Genomic DNA, 18,705 nt, shown 5'->3' with positions numbered 1-18,705 from the left:
TTCTATTCCACTGTAAGCATATAACATGATTTCATTTTACAAGCGACTAAAGTATTCAAATAATTTTGTGCAGAAACATGACAAGTTAATGCTTTGGCTAAAATAAAATGACAAGTAATTTTATTTGAATACGTTGTATTTCGTGCAGGTTTTCAATAAAGTACAATTGTTGAATGTACCCCAAATACAAGTTACCATTCATAAATCACTCGGGATATCTGTAGCTCCCAACTACCCAAACTACACATGACTGTGGTACAGACACATCACAGGAATTTTGCAACAAGATGGAGATAATGCTTCCTCATATTCCCAAGTACAGTTGATGCTCCATTATAACCATACACCATGCTCTCACTCTCTCTCCTGGCTGCCAGCTGCCATGGTCTACAAGCGATATGTGGAGATCAACCGCATGGTCTATGTTGCTTTTGGCCCTCACGCTGGCAAACTGGTGGTGATTGTTGATGTTATTGACCAGAACAGGGCATTGGTGGATGGCCCTTGCAGCGGAGTGCGGAGACAAGCAAATGCCATTTAAACATACGCAGCTCACTGATCTCAAGATTCAAATGCCACACAGTGTCCGCCACAAGTGTGTGAAAGCTGTCTGGGAAAAGGAGAATGTCACCGAGAAATGGGAAGCACCTCCCCCCCCCACCCCCACCCACTGGGCAAAGAAAATTGAAGCCTGTGCAAAGAGAGCCAAAATGACAGACTTTGATCGCTACAAAGCCATGAAGACCAAGAAAATGAGAAACACAATCGTCAAGCACAAGCTGTCAAAACTGAAGGAGGAAGCTGACAACAAAGCATCAAACGTTCATTGTTTAAACAAAAAGAATAAACAAGTAAATATTAGGCTGGGTTTTCCCAAAGAGTGCGTCACAGGGAGTTAAATTTAATTCCTTCTCTCCTGAAGTTGACAACTTGCTGGCTTGTGATTTTGTGGATGCCATGCACATCTTCAGCATCTTGCCCACAAATGGCATTCTACCCGTCAGTGAGAAAAACTGAATATTCAGTGTTCAGCCCATCTCGGTCCTCACCCAACACCCATCTACAAGTTCAGCAGGGATCAGTGCAGGAATCCAAATCAATCATCTCCTCTCCAATCCAAATGCTACCCTGCACCCAACTTCAATCACCATTCCATCTTAAGGTCAGCTCTTCCAATAAAAATTAGCAATTGGATCATCTGGAACAAATGGTTAATGAAACAATTGTATCCGGTCAAAAGTGTGCCACGTTCTGCGTTTAACGGCAACTTTCTCTATGTAGCAATGAGGACAGATCCCAGCCGCACAAGCTTATATATTGCAATATGGGATCAACTGGAGGGTTTACGGTGTGCAGGGGAAAGCTTGGTGGTAAGAGCAAGCAGTTGAACCAGTCAGTCCACAATGCCTTGGAAAATTGACAGGTAATCTATAAATGGGTTCTTCAGTGGCAGAAGATGGGCAGGTTTCTTATCAGGTCTGTTACACGGCGATGTGCTGCAAGAAGCAGGAGAACTCTATTGTGATCAACCTTCTGGTTGAACATGTCAATGTCTCCAGCCACTCAGATGCCCTGAGCAAAGGGACCCCAGTTGCAGTTGACTGGCTCCAGTGCAGCTCCTGGCTGCCTTGGAATATCTCCATAATAACTGAGTGGTCAGGGGTGGCACAGTGGTTAGCACTGCTGCCTCACAGTGCCAGGGACCCGGGTTCGATTCCCAGTTTGGGTCAGTGTGTAGAGTTTGCACGTTCTCCCCACGTCCCCACCCTCCGGGTGCTCCGGTTTCCTCCCACAGTCTGAAAGATGTGCTGGTTAGGTGCATTGACCCGAACAGGCACTGGAGCGTGACGACTAGGGGAATTTCACAGTAACTTCATTGCAGTGTGAATGCAAGCCTTACTTGTGACTTTTATAAACTTTTTATAACGTCCTTACAAAAGTGATGAAAAGGGGGATGTGTGGAGACTGAGCATCCTTTTGATGACTCTTAGCATGGGAAAAGTTGTAAAGGAATACCCGATAACTGTGCCAAGCAACGTCCCCAGCAACTTCCAGTATTTCCTCAATAAGGTGCTATGGTCCATGGGCCCCATATCTCAGGCCTATGTTATAGGTGAGGCCACGTTATTTATAGCTGGTGCCAAGTGCTGAGGTTTGATCCTGCCATGCCAGGACCAATATTGAGTGCAAAAAGACCTACAGAGTATGGGAGCTGCAATAGTGTAGGAGTCACATATACATGTGATGTTCCTGATGCCAATGTTACTTTCTCCTGGGCATGGCGGTCCAGTAGAAATGGATAACTGCAGAGCTGAGTGACTTTCATATCAGAAGATTGAGGGGTAGAGGCAGCTTGGCAGTAAGCATGCAAGGTTGATTCCTATCTTCTGTAGTGGCTTGTGGGTAGCTGTTCGTCCCAGTTCGATGTCGCAAGCTCTAACTGCTGTTGTACATGCTGAGCAGTCTCACTCTGGGACTGATGCCCACCACCTCCTTCCCCTCATCTCACTTGGGATCTTGTAGAGTTTGTAGCCTGAGCTTCGATCATCAGCAAAAGGGACAGCTAAAAGATGGAACTTGTGTGGGAGAATGGCCTTCCCAGGGGAACCAGTTTGGTTGTATCACAGCTTGGTATGGCTCCTGCTCTGCCCAAGACCACAAGAAACTACAAAGAATTGCGAATGAAGCCCAGTCCATCACGCAATCCTGCCTCCCATCCTTTGACTCTGTCTGCACTTCCTGTTGCCTCGGAAAAGCAGCCAGAATAATTAAGGACCCCACGCACCCCAGTTATTCTCTCTTCCACCTTCTTCCATCAGGAAAAAGATACAGAAGTATGAGGTCACGTACCAACTGACTCAAGAACAGCTGCTTCCCTGCTGCCATTTTGAATGGACCTACCTCGCACTAAGTTGATCTTTCTCTCCACCCTAGCTATGACTGTCGCACTACATTCTGCACTCTCTCCTTTCCTTCTCTATGTACGGTTTGCTTTGTCTGTATAGCGCGCAAGAAACAATACTTTTCACTGTATAATAATACATGTGACAATAATAAATCAAATCAAATTTCTTCCAGCAGTAGCTCACCCAGCAACAAGGAGCAAATTGGCAATGCGCCAGGAGTAGATAAGTTCTGGGATGGACTTAGGCAGGAAATTGAGCCGTCAAGGGCGCACAATTGTGCTGTAGAGTCCATTGAAAATCTCCTTTCGTACTTTTCTTCAATACCCTCCAGAGTCACTTTAAGGAGTATTAATTAGGTCACTGTAGAACTGGAATAACCAGTCGCAGCATATACAGCACTTGCTCCATCTTACTTTTTATGCATTTTGTTGAAGGGCACCTGAAAGGTGCAGGGCCATTCTTCGCATTTTAAATTGTTCCAACATCATCTTCAGATGGCCACCAGAGACGCTGCCAAACAATGAAGGTCAACATAGTGACTGTTATAAATCTAACACAGATTACAGACTAGACCTTAAACCCAAGCATTGGGATACATTCTGCTTGTTTTTCAACATGCCAAATGCTACCCTAGTGTGTCCAAATGACGTGTTGAAAATGACCCACGCCAAATGTCAGGGTGAGGGATCAGGCCTGCTAAGGTGCCCCTAACCTAGAATGAGATGGAAAGTTGATGCATTGGAATACCATCAACTCCAATTTCTCTTACCCACTCGGGTATAAAATGCTGTCCTTTTTTTCGTTGCCGGGTCAAAATCTTGGAACTCTCTACCTGACAGCACCGCCATTGCATGAACTATAGTAGTTTAAGGTGACCCACAGGACAACTACAGATAGACAATAAAAGCCAGTCTGGCCAGTGACTTAATGGAGCCAGCCTCCCTGTGATGGCCAACACGGGGAGGGGGACAGCATCAAAGCCGGGATTCTGTGGCCAAAGGAAGGCAGCCCCAACTACACCCTGCTGAAGAGTTTTCCCCGCAAACCTTAGCCCTCTTCCTGACTATCTCGTCAGCATCTACCTGACATGGTGGCACTGAGGCTTCACAGTTGCCAGCCCTCTGATTGAACTGACAGCATTAGGAGTCTGCCCACTGTCCCTAATTGAATGGTCAACCTGGAGGCAGCCAATCAGGTGGCCACCTTTTGTAAAATTGCAGAGCAGGTCCAGCTGTTGGAACTTGGAGGCTCAGGACCTGTTTTTTGCACCAACACTGGGGTCCCGAATCTCACGGTAAAAGTCAAACTTGTAGCTCTGGTCTTTGTCATCAGGATGTGCACAATGTTGATCCACATTTATTGCCCATTATTATTTGCTCTGTGAAGGTGACACCCTGACTTTTGCTTTGTGTTCATTCCTTTCAAAGTCCTCAATGGGGGAGTGTTACAGTTCAGTGAAGCCAGAGTTTCTGTGACAACAACCGTCGTCTGGAGATATGGATTGTGATGGTACAGGGTCCAACATTCTTTCACATGGCTGACCAGAAATCTCTCCTGCTCTTACTGCCTGCCACTTGCATGCGAGAGAAGCATTTGCATGTTGATAAGTCAGTCTATTTGGTTGTGTTATGTACATACCTTTCTTGGGCAGCAAGTCCTAGGGTGGAATTTGAATCTGGAGCTTCTGGATCAGAAACAGGGACATTAAAAGTCCCTATTGCTTGTGATGGTTAACTTTGAAAGGAATGTGGGAATCTTGTTCAATCAGTTTGAGAGAGTATGTGTAGAACTGGAAGAGGCCATTTACACTCTCAAGCCTGTTCTGCTATTCAATAAGATCATATCTGATCTGCACTGCAACTACAATTACCTACTTTTGCTCTGTAGTCTCTATACCTTATCTAACAAAAAGAAACTCAATCTCACTTAATTCAACAGACTCTAAATATGTGGTTATGGTTTTTTAGGGAATAGATTTCAGATATCCTTTACTCTTTGTGTTAAAAAGTGCTACCTAAATTCACTCCCAAATGGTTTAGCTTTAATTTTATTATACCTCTTTATTCTGGATTACCTCAAAGGACATAGTTTAGATGCAGATAAACTATCAAATCCATTTTGTTCATTTTAAAGCCCTTGATTAGGTTAGACCTCAGCCCTTTAAACTCAAGAAAATATAAACTACATTTATGCAACCTAGCCTCATTTTAATCCTTTAAGAGGACAATCCAGCTGTGCTTCTAATGAGAGCTACATTGTCCTTGTTTTCCCCATTTTCCCAGCTGATAATAACACACTGTTTATAGAGGGAGAGCAAATTAAATTGTCCTTTGATTTGTGGTATATGCCTTGATGGAGCTTCAACCATCAACCGAGATTGATTATTTTTTTGTTAGATAAGGTGTAGAGTACAGAGCACACATTCATGGATGCTAGAAAAGAACAGCTTTGTTGTTGTGTGTGACAGATGTCCAGAGAAATGGAAAATATGACCATTTTTGGCATTTCTCCAGTTTTCCCCAAGCGTTTACTGAAATAATGACAGTAAATTGGAAGGACACGGTTGGATTTCAGGACCACATTGGAGTTCAGGCGTGAGTAAAGGCCTCAGGTGAGGTATCAGAGAGCATCACACATTCATGGAACCACACCCCATCAAAACTGGACATCTTTGGTTGAAATTTAGGGCGAAGAAAAGCAGGGAGGAAACAGGATGGGGGGGGGGGGGGAGAGAGAGAGAGGTGGAGAGGCAAATCACACAGCCACATGGATCTGCTATTCCAAGGGCCTTAAGGTGTGGGAGTCACAAACTTGTGGATTGTTTTTATTCATTCGTGGGACTGGCTGGCCAGCATTTATTGTTCATCAGTTGACTTTCAACTGCCCAAAGGCAGTTGAGAGCCAACCACATTGCTGTGGCTCTGGAGTCACATGTAGGCCAGACTGGGTAAGTTCAGCAGATTTCATAGAAACATAGAAGATAGGAGTAGGAGGCGGCCATTTGGCCCTTCGAGCCTGCTCCGCCATTCATTATGGTCACGCCTGATCATCCAACTCAATAGCCTAATCCTGCTTTTCCCCAGAACCTTTGATCCCATTCGCCCCAAGTGCTATATCCAGCCGCCTCTTGAATAAATTCAGGCATCAACTACTTCCTGTGGTAAAGAATTCCACAGGCTCACTACACTTTGGTGAAGAAATGTCTCCTCACTTCCGTCCTAAATGGTCTACCCCTGGTTCTGGACTCCCCCACCATTGGGAATATCCTACCTGCATCTACCTAAAGGACACTAGTGAACCAGATGGGTTTTTCCGACAATTGACAATAGTTTCACGGTCATCAGTAGATTCTTAATTCCAGATCATTTTTATTGAAATCAAATTCCACCAACTGCCACGGCATGATTCAAACTGGGGTCCCCAGAACATTAGCCGAATTTCTGGATTAATGGTATAGTGATAATACCACTCGGCCATCACTTTTCCTTGAGATGCAAGCAGATCTTATCTGCTCTTCAAGAGTGTTCACCTGTTGTGGTTTGGAGTAATTTAAATCCCAGCCCTTCAAAAGAAAGAAAGCAAATAGGCTGTAAATGTCAAGAGGAAAAAAAGCACAAGCTATTGGAGTACATCGATCAACAGGCCATGTGGTGTAATTTTAGAAACAAAATACAAAAACAAAGGGTTATTATAACCGAGTTCATTGTGAATGCTTGGCTGAGTTTCAAAAGGCTAAAACCAATAGATCCATTCACATTTTGATTGACGGGTTTAAGAGGCTATTAAAGGATTAGCCGTCTTTAATGTGATTACTGAATTAAAGTTTGTTCTTTTTAAATTACAGATTGACCACTTAGGAGATTTAAAATCTTTGAATGAAAGTTATTTTTCTGTATCAAGTGTGTATGAGTGAGAGCTCCATTGGATGTTTAGAAGATGTTTTTTCAAATCTACAAGGCAGTGGAGGTCTATCTACAGTAGATACTAGGTAAATGGCTATTGTGGAGGCATGGGAAAGGGACTTGAGGGCCTAACAGCCTTTTATAAAATGGTTAAAGTGTTCATTCTTGCCATGTGATTGAGTCTGTAGAATCTGATATGATTTGCAATTGGGAAGTTATTGCAAACAAGTGAACACCATAAATCTTCACATACACTGGCTTGGTAGCAAATATCTGGCCCTTGAAATCACTTTGAATATGACAGACATAAAATGCAAATGGAATCTAAGTCTTAATCTTCCTTCAAAATGGTGAAATTATTATTCTATGAGTCTGGTAATTCTGGATCCCTTTTTTTCTGCTGTAATGATTTCTGTTGGCTCAGCCATTTTCTTGACATCAACAAACTGCCCTAATTTCAGGTATCTAAAATTTGAAGAACTACTGACCATTGCAACATAGGTGTGAAAGTAAAAATAGTAGGGAATTAAGTGCATCAAATTTGCACCCTCATTTTGTTAAGCCAAGTTTTTGTACGTTCTCCCCATGTCTGAGAGAGTTTCCTCTGGGTGCTCCACTTTCCTCCCACAGTTTAAAGATGTGCAGGTTAGGTGAATTAGCCATGGTTAATCCATAGGGTTACAGGGATAGTAATGGGGGGGTGGGGGGCCTGGGTAGGATGCTCTTTTGGAGAGTCGTTGCAGATTCAATGGGCCGAATGGCCTCCTTCTGCACTGTAGGGATTCTATGGTTCTCCACATCCATTCTTTCCAACCACATATCTGTATAGCTTTTAAAGATATCAAATTACTTTGCTTTTATGGTCTTTCCCAGACAGTCTGTTCTACTCTCTCACGATGGGAGTAAATTATTCCTAGAATCCAGAATCAGGCAACCTAATAAGGCAAACCACTTTGTCCTGGATATTGTCAAGTTTCTTCGGTGTTGGTGCAGCTGTACCTATCCAGGTTACATATGAATATTCTATCTTGCAGATGGAATGCTGTGACTCAAGACGACAGCTCACCCATCACCAACAAATGCCAACTTTACCAGCAACAGCCCACATCCCAAGAATAAATATATAAACAAAATAATGGCAAGAAGGTTTTAGAGTCTGGAAGTGAGACATTCATTGCATAATACCCATCTCTGCCATGCTGTCTTAGACAAGAGCAAGTTAAACTTATGATCAATGGAGCTCCCAAGATGAAAACGATGGTTTAGTAATGGCAGGGTCTTGGAAGATCAGGGTTGAAAATAGCCATTACTTGATGTTGCAAATATTATCCACCAAATTTCAGCCCAGGTCCGTCCCCTTCATCCGAAAAACACTCTCAATATGCAGTGAGACTTGCATGGAGATATGTTTAAAACATGAGTGTCCCTGCAGCACCTGAAGTTGGCAACTGTTCCATTTGTTGCTAACTTATTAATGGTGTTGACTTTAAAACATGGACGATGTTGGATGGCAGTTTGGACAAGAATGTTAATGAGAAAACCAATTCCAACTTCTATACTTCAAGGATGTTTTTAATAAAATATTATGCTAAGGTTCAACAAATTTTCCAGTTTTACCAGGGTAAATATTAATCTTATGCAACAGTGCAAACCAGGCACTATTTCACAAACTGCCTGTTATATATAATGCACAATATACAGTTTTATTGAAGTCAACATAACTGGGCATTTGACAGCAGGCAGCTGATACAATAAACTCCGTGTTTTACTGCTTCCTGAGACATATTTCTAGCCCACTACCTCTACATAGCATCATAGCTGTAATGTTGATTGCTGTCTGAATCATATTAGAGGCCTAATGACTGAAAACTTGAGGTTACAAGGATAAAAATGAAATCAATACATAGCTAAGGACAGTACAGCACAGGAAACAGGCCCTTCGGCCCTCCAGCTGTTGGAAGAAGCTAATAAAAATGACTTTTTAATAAAACAGAAAACCCCCAAGGCCAATGCACAGGATCATAAACTTTTATTTTAAAAATAGAATACATTTGCAAATCACTTTTGATCTTTGTTACATTGAGACATCAGAAATATGAATACCACATTTTATTGTAACCTGCATGAAAGATGTTTGTGCGTTCTAAAACTTTTCATCCAATCTACGTGAGAATTTACCTGTTGAAGTAGAATCTCTGCACGACTGAGGTTCTTTGCACAGCCGTCCGTCATCTTTTGGATCAGGCTATGATGTCTTTTTAGTGAATCCATATTGCTTAAAGAGAAACAGATAGGAGTGTGTGCAGTACAATTAAATGTGTTTATCAAAATCAGTTGCTTCTGTATTAACACACTGCTGTAGTTCTTTTTAACTTCTCAATCTTTAGCCTCCTGGATACCTCTCTCCTGTCATCACACTTCCTTTCATTTACCCCGTGCACACCCAAATCCCCAACCCAACCTTCAGAACTGCTTGACTATTTTACTATACTGGTGCCACTCTGGACTCAACTCCCTTAGATAAGCCTACAGCTTCTCACGTTGCCTCTCTTGGTATTCGCCAAAGGGTCCATCAAGACACTCATCATTGCAATCCTGTGAACAGCAACCACAACTGCCCCATCCTATTAATTGACTTTTCGATCTATCGCATTTGCTGGGAGTCAATTTTGCCAATTGATTGTCCATCCAAATCATGCCTCCCAGGGCTGACCCTGTGGGCTTTGCCAGTGGATCACTGTCACCTCTCTCCGCATCTCCCATCAGAATGTACGTTCCCTTGTGAACAGGGATCTTGACGTCCGTGAGCTTATTGTGGATGATTACATCAAAATCATGGCCTTGAACTGGCTGAGGAACAATGACACCTTTCCCCTAATTGAGGCCTCGCACCTGGCCATACCTTTCACCATCATGCAGGTGATGTAACTTTCATCAGCAGATCACACCTTGATCTTTTCCCTTAATTCTAACACTTTCACCACCTCTGAGCATCTCACCTTGTTCTACCTCATCACCTTTCATTTAAAATCCTCATTCTCTACCACCCACCCAAGTATAATTAAAGTTTTCTCACCAAGATATTTTCACTGCTTTCTTTCCCCCTCCTCTGACCCAAGTGACTTCTCACCCTCAATAATTTCACCTCCATCTCAATTCTTGCTTTCTCTCTCCAGAGTTCACTGCCCTGCTACCTTCACCCAATGCTCCCCTCATGAAAACATCCCAAGCCATAATCATGATAACCCTCTCAGTCTCGCCATCTCATTTAATCTTGTTACCTCCATCACATCAATCAAAGACAAGGCCATTTCTCATGACTTCCTTGTATCATTTTCCATCCACATCTACCTTCCCCTTCTCCATCCTCCTTCATTGTGTCCACTGGGGCCCTGGGGTCAAATCAGGCCGTGGCAGATGGTGAAATTTGAATTCAATAAAAGTCTAGAATTAAAAGTCTAACAATTACCATGAAACCATTGTCGATTGTGGTAAAAAAAATCAGCATCTGGTTCACGAATGTCCTTTAGGGAAGGAAATCTGCTGTCCATATCTGGTCTGGCCTACATATGACTCCAGACCCACAGCAATGTGGCTGACTTTCAAATGCCCTCTGACATGTGAGAGACAGGCAATAAATGCTGGCCCAGCCAGCAATGCTTTTGCCCCGGAAAACGCCTCTTACATTTCATTTACACTGAACTTTCAAAGTTTCAATTGCCTAGCCTTTGGTCCTCTATACAACTAAACATTTCTGTACCTATAAATCACACTCTCACTTCCACCTTTGATCCCCAGGTCTTATTAAAACCATTACGTTCTTGCACCCAGACTGTTCCCGGTCTGGCCCTCACCTCTAGTCCCTTAAGTTCAAGGAATGTGGAATGATGGGTAACTAGTTCATCCATTCATCACCAGAACTGGCTGGATAGATCCTTGCGAGAAATGCTCACTGTATCAGCATCATCATGAAATGTGAAGATTATCCTAGTTTTCTTTCTTTATCAAACCTTCTTTTTAAACCTCTCTCCTCTGTCTCCTCCACACTTGCCTCCAACAAGTACAAGGAGTGCATGGGCATACTTTACTAAGATCGAGATCAGCCATCAGTTGCCTCCCAAACTCAATGGGTTCTCTCCACCGTAGCCCTGAACTCACAACCTTGTCACAGTGTGCTCAGATTTCCCCTCATACCCTCGCAGAGCTCATCCTGCCCACGCGACCCACCTACTGTTCCACTCGACTCTATTCCCAAGGTGCTGACAACTGAATTTTTCTTTTGGCTCCCATGCTAGCTGATATAGTCATGGTTCTCGCTCTTCAGATGTTGTAACAAGCACTCAGAATAATCTGCTGTCATTAACCCCTTGCTCAAAAAGCTAACTTTTGACCTCACCTTCCTGGCAAAGTTACTACCCTATCTTCAACCTCCCTTTCCTCTCCAAAGTCATTTAATATGTGGTCACCTCGTGAATCTGTGCCCAGCTTTTGCGGAAGACAACATCTGAGTTCTTCCCACCCTGCCACACTTCAAAAAGCTCTAAGTCGCAAAGTATATTTTTTGTGACTATGATCATGGTAAACTATTTTATCCATCACAACTTGTCTGCAGCCTTCAACACAATAGCCAAATGATCCTCCATCTCTTCGATACCTCTTTAACCATCTTCCAGTTATGTGGAACTGCACTTGCATTCAAATCTCTCTAGTCATAGCCAGTATGCCTTCTTCATGTTCCCACACCATTACCTCCAGCAGTTAGTGAGGGTATATCCTTGACCCCATCCTTCATCTATATGCTGCCACTCAGTTTCATTAGAAAAGACATTAGTTTCCACTTGCAGGTTGGCATCACCCAGCTCTGCCACATCACCACCTCTCTCAATATGTTTACTCTCTATAAATTGTCAGACTCCTTGTCCAACGTCCAGTGCTGGCTGAATAGAAATTTCCTCCAACTAAACATTGGGAAGACCGAAGTCACAGAATTCCACGCCCGAGCCGCCGACTCCACCTCTCTCCTTTGCAAATGTGAGGCTACACCAGGCTGTTTGCAACCCTGATGACATAATTGACCCCGAGATGAACTTCCGGTCACACATCCTTGCCATCACTAAGACCATCTGACCTTGCTCCTACCTCAGCTCATCTACTCCTGGAACCCTCTTCCCCATCTATGTTACTTCTCAATTTAATTATTCCAAAGCACTCGCAGTTGTGTTCCACATTCTGCCCTCCCTAAACTTGAAATCATCCAAGTGCTGTCTATGTCCTAACTTGTATCAAGCCCATTCACTGATCACCCATGTACTCAATAACCTATATTGGCTCTCAGTGAATGTCGCAATTTTAAAATTCTCATCCTTGTTTCCAAACCCAGCTTCACCCCCCCACCCCCCATCTCCAATCTCTAGAATCCTCAAGGTATGTGCTCCTCCAATTCTGGCCTCTTATGGCTTATGAAATCTGCTCTAAAATCTCCTTTTGCGGCTTGGTTTTTTAATGTTACTTGGGTTGGGAGAGGAAGGGGTGTGAAGATAGAATCACAATCTTTACAGCGCAGAAGGAGGCCATTTGACCCATCAAGTCCACTCTGGTTCTCTGAAAAAGTGTTCTACCCAATCCCCTGCCCCTGTCTTATCCCCATAACCTTGCACATTCTCTCTTTTCAGATAGCAATACATTGAATACCATGACTGAATCTGCCTCCACCACCTTCTCAGGAAGTTTGTTCCAAACTCCAACCACCCTCTGGGTGAAAAGTACTTTCCTCACATCACTTCGACTCCTTTTGCCCATTATTACGAATCTCTTCACTCTAGTTCTTGATGTATTCTGGAGCAAGAACAGTTTCTCATTGTTTACCCTATCCATACCCCTCATGATCTTGGCTACCTTTATAAAGTCTCTTCTCAGCCTTCTTTTTTCTAAGGAAAACAGACTCAATCTCTCCAAATATGCTCACGGCTTCAATGGTTTATCCCTGGAATCATTTTTGTGAATTTCCTCTGTACTCTCTCCAATGTCTTCACATCCTTCCTCGAACCATAGACTATGGGTGGCATGGATGCACAGTGGTTAGCACTGCTGCCTCACAGCACCAGGGATCCGGATTCGATTTCCAGCTTGGGTCAGTGTTCTCCCCGTGTCTGCGTGGGTTTCCTCTGGATGCTCCAGTTTCCTCCCACAGTCTGAAAGACGTGCTGGTTAGGTGCATTGTCCCCAACAGGCACCAGAGTGTGGCAACTAGGGGAGTTTCGCAGTAACTTCGTTGGTGTTAATGTAAGCCTTACTTGTGACTAATAAATAAACTTTACTTTTAATTATACAGCAGAGAAGGGGGCCATTTTGCTCATCTTGTCCATGCTGACTCAAAGACACCCAGATGCCCTTTCTAATCCCATCTTCCTGCACATGGCCCATAGCCCTGCAATCCAGGTATTTTTAAAATGTGTTTAGGCTCTCTGCCTCCACCACCAACTCGGGGAGTGAATTCCAGACACCCAACACTCTCTGTGTAAAGAGGTTCTTCCTCATGTCCCCTCTAATCCTTCTTGACCTATGACCCCTGGCTTTTGAATTCTGTAAGTAGTCTCACAACAGCAGGTTAAAGTCCAACAGGTTTGTGTTATGAGACTTTTTACTGTGTTTACCCCAGTCCAACGCCGGCACCACCACATTTTGAATTCTGTGCCAAGGGAAACAAGTTCCTCCCATCCACTCTCTCCCTAACCCTCAATTTTGTACACCTCAATCATCAGCCTTATCTGCTCCAAGAAAAGCAACCCCAAGCTCTCCAATCTCTCCTTGCAGCTACAATTCCCCAGCCCTGACAACATTCTAGTAAATCTTCTCTGTACTCTCCAGTACAATTACGCTCTTCTCGTAATATGATGGCCAGAAGTGCACACAATACTCCAGTTGTGGCCTCACCAGTGTCTTATACAGTTTCGTCATTATATCCCTACCTTCATATCTGATACTCCTGTCAATGAAGGAGAGCACTCCATATGCCTTCTTTACAACCTTATCTACCTGTACTGCTACCTTTGGGGATCTGTGCACTTGCAAGCCGAGATCTCTCAGTTCATTTACCCCTCTCCGTATATTTATTGTGTATTCCCTTTTACTCTTTAACCTTCCTCACACTTATTAGAGTTGAACTCCATCTGCCACTTTCCTGCCCATTCCACCAACCTATCATTTCAGCTTACAACTATCCTCTACACTATCCTCTACACTATCCTCTACACTATCCTCTACACTATCCTCTACACTGCTAATTTTTGTGTCCTCTGCAAATTTTTCAATTGTGCCCCACACATGACTTTTGGCAGACACATCAGATTTCTAACTAATCTTCATTTTACTCTCATTGTCAGATGAGTAGCATTTCACTTGAAAGAAATCGGCAAATACGACACTGCATTCCTCTTATCATTAGTTTGAATAATATTCTCAAAACATGTCAGTATTTGAAGAGTACCCCCAAGGCATGCAAGTAATTTGTGGTTCTCATCCACCCAGCTCAACACAAAGTGTGAAAGAAAAATCTGCATTTATATAACTTTTATATAATTCCTTTAACATATCCCAAGGCACTTCATAGGACAATTGTCAAACGTTAGTGTAAACTTTCAGATAAGATGACATTAGAATGGGTGACTAAAAGCTCGGTGAGAATTAGATTTACAGTCTAGAGGAGAGTGGGAGACATCCAGGATGGAAATTAGAGTTTGGGACTTAGGCAATAGAAAGCACTGTTGCCACTGACTGAGCGATTAAACTCAGGAATGTGTAAAATGCCAGAATTGAAGGAGGGTAAAGATCTCAAGGTTGTAGGGGAGGAGATTCAAGAGACAGGGAGTGGTGACATAGAGGGACTTGAAAACAAGGATAGGAATTTTAAAACGGAGGTGTTGCCAAAACAGGGGCTAATGTAGATCAGTGAGCGCATGGATGATGGACAAATGGGTCATAGCGTTAGTCAAGATACAGTCATGAACTTTGTTTTGGATGAACTCAAATTTATGGAGGGTACAAGGAAGGAGGGCAGCCAAAAGTGCACAAGAATAAGTTTATTTCTCAGCGTCACAAGTTAACTTACATTAACACTGCAGTGAAGTTACTGCAAAAATCCCCCCATTGCCATTGTATACTGAGGGAGAATTTAGCATAGCCAATCCACCTAACTAGCATGTCTTTCAGACTGTGGGAGAAAACCCACGCAAACACGAGGAGAACATGCAGATTCTGCACAGACAATGACCCAAGCCGGAATAGCTTTTGGCTGCCCTCCGTCCTTGTACCCTCCATAAATTTGAGTTCATCCAAAACAAAGTTCATGACTGTATCTTGACTAACGCTATGACCCATTTGTCCATCATCCATGCGCTCACTGACCTACATTAGCCCCTGTTTTGGCAACACCTCCGTTTTAAAATTCCTATCCTTGTTTTCAAGTCCCTCTATGTCACCACTCCCTGTCTCTTGAATCTCCTCCCCTACAACCTTGAGATCTTTACCCTCCTTCAATTCTGGCATTTTACACATTCCTGAGTTTAATTGCTCAATCAGTGGCAACAGTGCTTTCGAGGCAGCAATGCTAACCACTGTGCTACCATGTCACCCCAGTCTAGAGGTGAGAAAGGCAATGGATCAAGATTTCCATAGCGGATGAGTTGTGGTGAGGTAGATGTGGGCTCTGTCACGGAGGTGGAAATCAGTTTTCACAACTTCAAGATAGCCAGAGCACCTAACAGCCGATTCATTACTTTTGAAATGCAGTCACTGCCCAACACAAATGTTACACAGTGCTACACGGATTGTCTTTCAGTCACGTGGACATGATTTAGACCTTGGGACTAAAGGGATATTGGGGGGGGGGGGTGGTGCTGGGGCAGGATATTGATTTTGATGATCAGCCATGAATAAAATAAATGGTATACTCCTGCTTCTATTTTCCAAAGAAACAAAGCAGCCAATTTTCATGTGGCAATATCCCACAAACGGCACTGTGATTATATCTACATAACCTGTTGTTATTGAGCTGAAGGGTAAATACCGCCAAGGACACAAATCCCACAGCAAGTGCATGTTGCAAGGTACTGATTTGTGAAAATACGCCTCTTTTTCAAAGTTGTACAACAAATTAGGCAGTCTGATTCTCAAAACTATCAAAGAGGTGGGGTTCCACTGCAAATGGGCAAACTGTTGAAACACTGCTCTCTCCTCTCGTAACTTCATTTTGTATTTTTTTTAAAGGTGCGGCAAAGGCTTGCCACGCCCAGCGCAGGTGAGACTCTGAAAACTAAAGGATCCATTTTGAGGCACTTCAGCAACTACTTTCAGATCACACAGTACACGCCCAGAATTCGCCCTCCAGTTCTCCCCACACCCAATGTCTCTTCTCCCACCCACCAAAAAGAAATAGTTAAAAATAACCAATGCCAAAACGCTTTTAAAGACATTAAAATAGAAACCAAATTAGGAAAAAAATAACTTTGCTACAAAGTTGGTCAAAGGGGGAGGAGGGAGAGGAAATCAGAGAATCCCTACAGTGCAGAAAGGAGGCCATTCAGCCCATTATCTTTACCTGGTGTACTGACTTGTATCAAAGTCGTGGCCTGACATCCGAGGGCTTTTGGTGATTTGCATCATCTGAGTCTGGGTGGTCATGGGCAGCTCACCACCAGCCCCGAAGGTGTGATGCAGCTGCCCGGGCAGGTAGGGTCCAGCCAGGTGTTGGCCAGCCATTTGGATGTCACCTCCTCCGTAGTGGAAGGGGCTGGCTGACACAAACACGTCCCCCGCTCCATCACTACGGGTGGAATAGTCTCCGGACATGCGACCCATGTAGGACACGGAGCGGCGATTCAACGCGGTCTGTGAGCCGCGTAAACTCATCGCTGCACCGGCTCTCTCTCCCGACTCGCTACTGCATATATATTATATATAAATCCAGCCGGCTGCACGGGAGGGGAGTCACTCCACCATCTCTACACCCTCCCGCAAGACTGCAAGCAGATTGCAGGAAGAATTCCCACTTTGGTTCCCGAAACTCCTCCCCAAGGTTTGGGCGCAACACAGTTACACCCTCAGCAACCGCCCACACCTGAGTAATGCAGAGCTGGCTGGCTTCTCTGTTCTGAAGAGTGAAACGCCTCTTAGCCCGCAGCGACCTAATCCATGGTGTAGGGTTTTCAAAAAAAAGTGTATTCTAACCAGATAAAGATCACACCCATCCCATTTTGCTGACTTTTCTTTCTAACCAGGTGGCGTGTTCACATTGGAATAAGATCTGTGCGTGGCTGATTTGTTGGTTAGTGTTGAGTTTAAAAGGGGAGTCTGTTTACCCCAGTCCAACGCCGGCATCTCCACATCGAGTTTAAAAGGGGGCAGTGTGTGTGAAAAGCAGCCTTTCCCATTATTTTTGTGGCTATGACTCATCTTTCATTCCCTCCCCCTACAGTATAAATATCTCCCATTTTCTGGGGGGGGGGAGAAAGTTTTCTATGCCTTTTAGCTTTGACAAAGGGTCATCTGGATTCGAAACGTCAGCTCTTGTCTCTCCTGACAGATGCTGCCAGACCTGCTGAGGTTTTCCAGCATTTGCTCTTTTGGGGCAGTGTGTGTGTGTGGCTGCCGATAGGTATGGCTGCAAAGGAAAACGATTAAGTGTGTCAAACGTTAAGCCTGATGAAGGAGCGGCGCTCCGAAAGCTCGTGATTCCAAATAAAGCTGTTGCACTTTAAGCTGGTGTTGTGAGACTTCTTACTGAACAAAGAACAATACAGCACAGGAACAGGCCCTTCGGCCCTCCAAGCCCGCGCCGCTCCCTGGTCCAAACTAGACCATTCTTTTGTATCCCTCCATTCCCACTCCGTTCATATGGCTATCTAGATAAGTCTTAAACGTTCCCAGTGTGTCCGCCTCCACCACCTTGCCTGGCAGCGCATTCCAGGCCCCCACCACCCTCTGTGTAAAATATGTCCGTCTGATATCTGTGTTAAACCTCCCCCCCCTTCACCTTGAACCTATGACCCCTCGTGAACGTCACCACCGACCTGGGGAAAAGTTTCCCACCGTTCACCCTATCTATGCCTTTCATAATTTTATACACCTCTATTAAGTCTCCCCTCATCCTCCATCTTTCCAGGGAGAACAACCCCAGTTTACCCAACCTCTCCTCATAACTAAGCCCCTCCATACCAGGTAGCATCCTGGTAAACCTCCTCTGTACTCTCTCCAAAGCCTCCACGTCCTTCTGGTAGTGTGGCAACGAGAACTGGACGCAGTATTCCAGATGCGGCCGAACCAACATTCTATACATCTGCAACATCAGACCCCAACTTTTATACTCTATGCCCCGTCCTATAAAGGCAAGCATGCCATATGCCTTCTTCACCACCTTCTCCACCTGTGACGTCACTTTCAAGGATCTGTGGACTTGCACACCCAGGTCCCTCTGCGTATCTACACCCTTTATGGTTCTGCCATTTATCGTATAGCTCCTCCCTACATTATTTCTACCAAAATGCATCACTTCGCATTTATCAGGATTGAACTCCATCTGCCATTTCTTTGCCCAAATTTCCAGCCTATCTATATCCTTCTGTAGCTTCTGACAATGCTCCTCACTATCTGCAAGTCCTGCCAATTTTGTGTCGTCCGCAAACTTACTGATCACCCCAGTTACACCTTCTTCCAGATCGTTTATATAAATCACAAACAGCAGAGGTCCCAATACAGAGCCCTGCGGAACACCACTAGTCACAGGCCTCCAGCCGGAAAAAGACCCTTCCACTACCACCCTCTGTCTTCTGTGACCAAGCCAGTTCTCCACTCATCTAGCCACCTCCCCCTTTATCCCATGAGATCCAACCTTTTTCACCAGC

At 44.1% G+C, this 18,705-nt stretch overlaps 1 protein-coding gene and 1 pseudogene across 2 annotated transcripts in view; one reads left to right on the top strand and one right to left on the bottom strand.

Moving 5' to 3' along the window:
- The window catches only part of LOC144495941 (desmoplakin-like), a 73,170-nt gene extending 56,295 nt beyond the window's left edge, over positions 1–16,875 (bottom strand). The window contains exons 1-2 of one of the 2 annotated variants that reach the window (XM_078216817.1): positions 16,404–16,875; positions 8,987–9,083 (exon numbers count right to left, since the gene is read on the bottom strand). In XM_078216817.1, the coding sequence (XP_078072943.1) occupies positions 8,987–9,083; positions 16,404–16,714 (408 nt within the window). In that variant the 5' untranslated portion in view covers positions 16,715–16,875. The remainder of the gene's footprint in view (positions 1–8,986; positions 9,084–16,403) is intronic. The other variant, XM_078216816.1, reaches the window with a different exon arrangement.
- LOC144496024 (large ribosomal subunit protein eL14 pseudogene) lies at positions 383–899 on the top strand (annotated as a pseudogene).
- Positions 16,876–18,705: the final 1,830 nt, after the last annotated feature.

The sequence above is a fragment of the Mustelus asterias genome, chromosome 7 (genome assembly GCF_964213995.1).
Source record: "Mustelus asterias chromosome 7, sMusAst1.hap1.1, whole genome shotgun sequence".
NCBI classification, from domain to species: Eukaryota; Metazoa; Chordata; class Chondrichthyes; order Carcharhiniformes; family Triakidae; genus Mustelus; species Mustelus asterias.
This window is presented reverse-complemented; position numbering and strand designations above follow the sequence as displayed.